Source organism: Festucalex cinctus, chromosome 6 (assembly GCF_051991245.1).
Source record: "Festucalex cinctus isolate MCC-2025b chromosome 6, RoL_Fcin_1.0, whole genome shotgun sequence".
NCBI classification, from domain to species: domain Eukaryota; kingdom Metazoa; phylum Chordata; class Actinopteri; order Syngnathiformes; family Syngnathidae; genus Festucalex; species Festucalex cinctus.
This window is the reverse complement of record NC_135416.1, coordinates 18558405-18566602: the sequence shown is the minus strand read 5'-3', so window position 1 is coordinate 18566602 and position 8198 is coordinate 18558405. Positions and strand designations below refer to the sequence as shown.

The 8198-nt window shown below is 43.4% G+C and overlaps 1 protein-coding gene across 4 annotated transcripts; it reads right to left on the bottom strand.

Annotated features, from left to right (window-relative positions):
• Positions 1-1714: 1714 nt before the first annotated feature.
• LOC144020185 (uncharacterized) lies at positions 1715-7808 on the bottom strand. 4 transcript variants are annotated; one of them, XR_013283821.1, is made up of 2 exons: positions 4477-7808; positions 1715-4045 (listed from the first exon to the last, which is right to left on the bottom strand). XR_013283821.1 is itself a non-coding variant. In XM_077523382.1 (2 exons), exon 1 carries the CDS (start codon positions 7323-7325, stop codon positions 6168-6170), a length of 1158 nt encoding a protein of 385 aa, XP_077379508.1. In that variant the 5' UTR covers positions 7326-7807; the 3' UTR covers positions 1715-5651; positions 6094-6167. The 4 variants fall into 4 exon arrangements, 2 of the variants coding, with proteins under 2 accessions (XP_077379508.1, XP_077379509.1); XR_013283820.1 differs by having other exon boundaries at positions 5568-7808; XM_077523382.1 differs by having other exon boundaries at positions 1715-5651; positions 6094-7807.
• Between the last annotated feature and the right edge of the window lie 390 nt (positions 7809-8198).

The following is an 8198-nucleotide window of genomic DNA, read 5'->3' as shown; positions in this document are numbered from 1 at the left end:
TAATCCCCCTTCCAGGATGACCAGGCTGCAATGGATGCTGAATGGGCAACCATTTACATAGTTTATGATACTAAACATTACTACTCGAATAGTGCAAAAGTCCATTGAGGAAGTTGAAGCACTGCAAGAAGACGTCAGGGAATTGGGTCATCATCCAAATCCAGCCCGGACGATCGGGGCAGTTATCTCCATGTCAGCAACTTCAAGGTAAATGGTCCACCCCGGATCTCATCACAATCAACCAGCGTAGAACCCGTAAAACAGCATCCAAACGGTCACTGACACCTAACTCCCCCTCCAAGCCGCTAAGAAGGGAAATGTAAAAGTAAGCGATCACTTACTGTAAAAGCCAAACTAAAAATGTGTCTTGAGCCTCCTCTTATTACAAAATCAAATCACATCATTTCTCAATGCTTTGCTAAAAGGAAACAATATCAGTTAAAGGCCGTAAAGAGACTTCACTCACTATTATACTTAATATTTGTGTGGCAAGACGAGGCACATAAGTTCGTTATACACAGGAGCATGAGGTGTGGCCCAAATAAATGTACAAAAATGTTTCATTTTAACAAGTATTAAAATCAACAGTGAAATAATAAACTCGGCAATTAAAATTACAGCAAGCAGGGTGCCCCTGCACCAGAACCACAACCATGAGCTTCTGAGCCCTGCAAACAGAGAATAAATTTTAAAATTAAATAAAAATAATTAAAACCAAAATAAAAACCAACAAGTCACAATAAAATCGGATTAAATAAAAGACAGTGAAAATGGGTGTGCTCAATTGCTCTCAGCCTGTGCCGAATATGGCCAGGTGACACCAATCCTACTGATTGGGATGTGGCAGTAAAACATGAACGAGTTGTCTAAAATAAACTAACAAAAAAATAAAACAGCAGTGTCTCACAGAACTGGTTCCCTATAGCTCACTGTGGTCTGTCTCTGCTAAACAAAGTATACAAAGAAAGCTCTAAAATCAATATTTATTTTTGTGATTAAACAAGGAAACAGACAGGTGGCCTGAGCCATACATACCGACCAGCCTTGTTCTTAGAAGTATCTTCAGTATGGAATATATAAGATCTTCATAATGAGCATCAGTTTTTGTTTTGTTTTTTTAATCCCAAATAGTATTTAAAAAGTTAACACACCCCTGTTAAATTTTTTAAAAAGTTTTTGTTATATAGAAAAACAAGACCAATATCAATCATTTCAACAACTTTTTACACAAATAATGTGACCTATAACATATACAACTCAATTGAAGCCATTTTTATTATTATTATTATTTCAAGAGGGCACGTACAAATAAAGAACGTGAACTCTTTACTATCTATGGAACACATATGCCACTTAAGCATTGCATCACTGATTTCAATTTAACCTGACAAAGACTGCATCACCTTTTAGACAGCCCATTCTTTTGCTCGGCTAAAAGGAATAATTGACTAATTTTGCAACTTTCAGTAGTAAAAAGTCAATATTTTGTCTATCATGAATTTGATAATGTACAATTAACACCTTCAAAGGCATTTTGCCACTTGCTGTTGACTGAAAATTCCATCACGTGTTGAGGGCTCACGTAACAACCAATCATGGCTCAACTTGTAAACTTTACAATAGGTAAGCTATTGTAACACAGGATCTTCGTGAAGACAAGTGTTTGTGGATCGCTCCAACTGGAGGTCGTGGAAAGAAACAGTCGGAGAGGGAATAGCTCCAGCTTTCACTTTATTTCCTCGTCTCGTTCTAATTCAACTTCCCTCACAATCGTTCCCCCTCCTTTCTCTCTCTCTGTATCCTTCCGCGCCACACGCTCATCTCCCACAATGTAGTTCCGGTCCCCCAAAATCAAAACAAAATAGACCCCAACAAATACATATAATAATATGAAAATAAATCCTCTTACATATTTCCTTCTCTTCAAAATGAAATGTCCACATTTCGTCTGGAACATATCAACAGACAAAATTAACAAAATTGAACCAAATTCAATCATCATTGTACAAACATAAGACCCCTAAAAAAACTACACACCATTAGGAAGTGGTACACATATCCCATAAACAATTAACACAGGCATGTGCCATCATTTTTTTTTTTTTTTTTTTTTTTTTTTTTTTTTTTTTTTTTGTAAACACATTTAGCATAAACACCTCATGCAAGAAGGCGCTGTGGCCTTCGAATAATACGGCCACTCCTGGTCATAGATGGCCCTGAAGGGTCACCTAGAGGACGCAATCCTGGCTTATGGGAGACGCGGCCTGTTAGTCTCCTCTGTGCCGGCACAGAAGGCCTAGCGGGCCCTGACAGTTGAGTCAACCCACTATCACCAAAACGAATAGGAAGAGAACCGGACAATGCCGTGTAACTCGGCGTACGGTCCCTGGCAGGAAAAGACACAGTTTTTGGTAATATTGTGCCCCGGAAAGGTTTCAAACGATCATAGTGAATAGTTTTTCGTGCGGCCTGAGTATCTTTAACATCCAACAGCTGGTACAAGAGACCATCCTCATCAACAGAAATGACCTTAAAAGGCCCGGTCCAGTTTGGACATAGCTTCTGTCGTTGTGTGGTAGGATCATCAATCCACACCAAATCCCCACAACCATAAGGCTTGAAATTAACCTGTTGGTTATAGTAGTATTCACGTTTTAGTTCTTGTTCCTCACGAAACCTGTGAACTGTCTCAAATGCCAAGCTCATGCGTGACACTAGTTCTGACCCATAGTTTCGTGGGGTGTCCAATTCTCTGGGCGGGGCCACTTGGACCTCTGCAGGTAGCCTTGGCTCTCTGCCATGAGCAAGAAAATAGGGTGAATACCCCGTGCTTGAGTGTGGGGTGGCATTAAAAGATAGAACCACAGCAGGTAGGTAATAGTCCCATTCACCCCCATGATCCTGAATCAATTTAGCCAATTGTCCTTTCAATGTCCGATTGAATCTTTCCACCATACCATTCCCTCGTGGGTGATATGGCGATGTCCTTTTCTTTTTAATGTTTAGTCGTTGACATATAGTTTGTACCACCTCTGATTCATATTGCCGGCCCTGATCTGAAAACAGTTCTTCAGGAACACCATGGTCAGGGATGTATCGCTCACAAAATAACTGGGCCACTGTCGCCGCTTTTTGGTCCGTCATGGGGTAGACGTTTACATACTTAGTAAAATGATCTTGTATTACCAGTACATATCTATTGCCCGCAGTCGTAATCGGAAGTTCAGTTATGTCTGTACACACAAACTGAAACGGTCTGTCAGACTGGATAGAATGTAAAGGCGCTTTGCGTTGTGGCACCGGTTTCCTGAAGGCTTCACATGACTCGCACAGGTTACAAAAGTTTTCAAGGTCGGATCTCATTCCTGGCCAATAGCACATGTTCAATGCTCGCTTAACAGTGCGCTCAGCACTGTAATGACCAGAACACGGATTGCCATGAAGAAAATGCATCGTCTCTGTAACAAGTGAGGCTGGTATTACCACCTGATAATAGTCCAGTTTCCCCGGGACACTGCGACCTGTGCGACAGAGTACATCATCACATAGCACTAACTTGGGAAACTGCCACCAAAGTTTTCTCTGAACCCGACCTTTAACCTGTCTCAGATAAGGGCGTTTTTGATTTTTCACCCAGGCATATACCTCAGCGAGCACGGTATCAGAAAGTTGTGCGGAAATTATGTCATCAGTCTGAACAGACAATGTCGGCAGTAACATAGTGTTCCACCGTTCAGTGTTGCAGTCAACAAAACATACCTGAGATGAGGCACTGTTGTCAACAGAAGGTTGTCCAACTGAGCCTAACAAGTCTGAAGTGGGGGCCACCACTTCAGCATCATCAGGGAAGGGATGACATTCCACTGAGCGGGAAGTTGTCCTCTCAGTGGATTCCTGTGCCACCATAGGAATCCGTGACATTGCATCAGCATTCGTATGTTTCTTTCCTTCTTTGTGCGTAATTCTCCATTGATAGGGATCCAGTTCCAACGCCCAACGGCCTCGGCGTCCCGTGGGGTCATGCGTCAGATCCATTTTTCTTAAACTGAGCAGAGGACGATGATCAGTAACAATAGTGAATGGATTACAGTTCAAATAGTGTCTGAAGTGTCTAATTGACCAAACAATAGCATATAATTCTTTGTCATAGGTAGACCACTTTCTCTCAGTCTTTGAAAGAACATGACTTGCGTAAGCCACCACCCTTTCAAGCCCGTTTTGAACCTGAGAGAGTACTGAGCCAATTGCAAAATTGGAGGCATCCGTACTCAAAATAAATGGTTGGTCAAAATTAGGGAAGGCCATTATTGGTGCGGAAGTAAGTGCATCTTTCAATGTCTGAAAAGCCACACAACATTCATCAGTCCACTGGAAAAGTACTTGTTTTTGTGTGAGTCTATGCAGAGGCTGTGCCACGAACGCATATTTATGTACAAAACGTCTATAATATGAGCACAAACCCAAAAATGCGCGTACCTCGGTTGGTGAACGTGGCACAGGCCAGTCACGGATGCGTGCACTGTTGACAGGGTCCAACGTGAGCCCGTCACGGGATACAATGTGTCCCATATATTTCACACTCGTTTTGCAAAAATCACATTTTCTGGGGTTTAGTTTCAAACCTGCTTCTCTAAAACGCCCAAGAATGTCTTTGAGATTATGCAAGTGCTCTTCAAAGCTTTTACCCATGCAAATAATGTCATCTAAATAAATGACACAGGTCGTCCAGTGAAGTCCCCTCAACACAAGTTCCATGAGTCTCTGAAATGTTGGTGGAGAGTTTTTTAAGCCCATGGGCATTACTTTAAATTGGTAAAGACCATCACCTGTTGTGAACGCGGTTTTGTGTCTATCCGCAGGATCCATTTTCACCTGCCAATACCCGCTTGACATATCCATTGTTGAGAAAAATTGAGAACCCGACAATGCGTCCAAACTATCGTCCACCCTTGGTAAGGGATGTGCGTCAGTAACAGTAACAGAGTTTAGTTTCCGAAAGTCCACACAAAACCTGTACGAACCATCTTTCTTTCTCACCATCACTACTGGACTTGCCCACGGGCTCATACTGTCCTCTATCAAGTCTTGTGCCTTGAGAGCGTCCACCTGACGGTGGATTTCTGCCTTCATTTTAGGAGACGTACGATAAGCTCTCTGTGAAATTGGGTTGTCACAAGTTGTAGTTATTCTGTGTGTAACTAGGTCCGTCCTGCCAAAGTCATGTGGGTGTTGACTAAACACATCGGCAAAAGAGGTCAAAGTTTCTGTCAATTGATTTTTCTGAATCTGCGTCAGTTCTAAGTCTTTCACATCTGGAAGGATGACTGGCTCAGCACCGTTAGGCACCTCAATATTCATATTACCAATGGAACAGTCAATAGTAGTGTATTCACCTTGGCCATCCTCAGAGATAGCATGAAAACGTCCTATCTGTGTACCACCATGTAACATGACCTCCTCATGAGAAAGATTTGCCACCCGAATGCAAATAGAGCCTTGTTCTACATTAGCCACAGTCCATGCAAAACCCGTATTAGATTGATCTGTGTAATGTGGTTCAAACACACCTGCATAGCTGTTGGGTTTCAGTCCCTTTTGAGGTGCCACAATAGTTGCTGCGATGACCATTTCAGACAGAGCGGGAATTGGGACTGTGGATGACACAGAAACAGCAGCCAAGCATGGAACATATCGACGTGGACTAACCAGTGGTACTGTTGTTCCCTCGACATCCAATACCATGTTCCGTGTGTCCACGGTGATACCATTGGCAACTAGGAAATCCCAACCCAATATAACAGGTTTGGTACAGTTCCTGACAACTTGAAGCGGGTGTACCATTGGCTTGTGTGCAATACTCAGGTTAACTGAAATAGAGCCTACAGAGTCTAGAGGATCACCTGTGACCCCAGTGAGAGGAATAAATTGCTTCACAATTGGCTTTCTCTGTAAAGCATGTGTACTCATTCTGAAATCCTCACTAATGACCGAAATGTCAGCCCCCGTGTCAACAAATGCATGTACCACTGTGTCTTCAACAATAATTGAGACATATCTCCTCTCATTATCAGTCAACAATGTACTGTCACTTACAGGTGTGTCAGATGATGTGTCCAAGTCTTTTTGGGCCTGGGAGCAAGTAGTTGACAACTGGCCCTCATCGTCAACTACTCGTAGTTTCCCTGATCCGTCTGAGGACGTGAAGGAGACTGGAAACGTACACGTCCAGCTGGACTCGGAGATCGTTGATGATGTCCCCCGGCGTATCGATCAGGAGAGCGGCCACGATCCGTGTAGCTCCTCCGTGAAGGACTGTAGCCTCTCCTATTGCGTTGCGATGATTCCGATTGAGTGCGTGGACCTTGTTGGTTGTACACCTCCTCATCACGTCGGGAGGTCCGGTACGCACTGCGACTAGTTGAGTTTCTTTCGTAGGATGCATCTCTGCGACGAGGTGGTGATCCGTAGTATCGTTCTGCAGGATAGCGATCACGTCGTAGTCCCTCAGGTGTGAAACTCCTGTGACGAAATCCATAGCCAGCGCCACCACGGCATTGTGAATCCTGCCCTTGCTGGCTAACTGTCAATTGTAGTCGTTCCACCTTGTCTGATAATGCCTCAATGGTCTTTAACATCTTCTTCATGTCATCTGCATTAGCTGAGTGGACACCCAGGGGAGCAGCCATGGGAAGAGGAGGTGTCACGATAGGCGAAACTGCAGGATAAGTGGGTGCTGCAGGAAAAGGCCCCTGAGCAGCAAACACTCTGCTTGCTTGATGGGCAGTCTCAATTTGTACCGCAAACTTCAGAGCCTCTTCAAGTGTTTTCACACCTTGTTCGTGGCATCGTAGTTGCAGATATGGATCAAGTCCAGCAATGAAGCGGCGAAATTTCTCTCCACTTTTAGCGTCATCACCATATGTCGGGAAAGCTTCTTCAACCAAGCGGCTGATCTCTGCAGCAAACACAGGAAGAGCCTCACCAGGAAGACGGCCACGTGCATTAATGTAACTTTGAAATGTTGATAAATAGGCAGCTTGTCCAAAAACAGCCTTCAGTTTCTCTTTAGTGATTGTATAGTCGCTCTTGTCTTCATCAGATAGACTGTCCCAGTAACTGAATGCGGCCCCACCCAAGCATGTAGGTAACAGCTTTGCTAAACTGTCCTCGTCAGCCTCAGAGTGAGCACCAACAGTCACCTCAAAGTGTCTGCACCATCTCGAAAAATCCTCCTTACCATCCCCCATAAAAATTTGGCGGTAATGTGGGATGGCGCGGTTCTTACTCAACTGAAAGGACAGCTCGTTCCAAAAATTGTTCGCCATAGTTGAAAGTTCGTAGTGAAAAGCAGTTTGTAAATTGTCCACCTGTTAGCTGACAAGCGCGGTCCTCCTTCGTCGAAGCGAGCCGTTGTCCTCCTGTCCTCTTGTGGACAAGGTATCGGGCAACGTTCACTTTTCGTCGGCCGCCGCTAGCTTAGCACAGGCTCTCGAACGGAGCGCAAATTCAACCTCACTCACCGCTGAAAATCCACAAACCGCTGCCACCAGTGTAACACAGGATCTTCGTGAAGACAAGTGTTTGTGGATCGCTCCAACTGGAGGTCGTGGAAAGAAACAGTCGGAGAGGGAATAGCTCCAGCTTTCACTTTATTTCCTCGTCTCGTTCTAATTCAACTTCCCTCACAATCGTTCCCCCTCCTTTCTCTCTCTCTGTATCCTTCCGCGCCACACGCTCATCTCCCACAATGTAGTTCCGGTCCCCCAAAATCAAAACAAAATAGACCCCAACAAATACATATAATAATATGAAAATAAATCCTCTTACACTATGATAGGTTAGCTCAGGTAACAAACAATCACGGCTTACCTAACGTCTACAAGTTGAGCCATGATTGGTTGTTACCTAAGCCCGCAATATGTAATATCATTTTCTGTCAGCAGCAAGTGGCAAAATGCCTTTGCCATTATTTTTCATGTACAATTATCAAATTCATAATGGATAAAATGTGAACTTTTTACAACTGAAAATTGCAAAATTAGTAACGCATCCTTAAATTTTAAATCTCTTAAACACATGGGGAAACATTTTTATATTTATGGAATGAAACGGAATGCAGACATCCCCAAAACGTAAAGATAAATAAATAAACAGAAAAAAAATCAGTAATCAGTAACAAATAACACACTACAGGAATG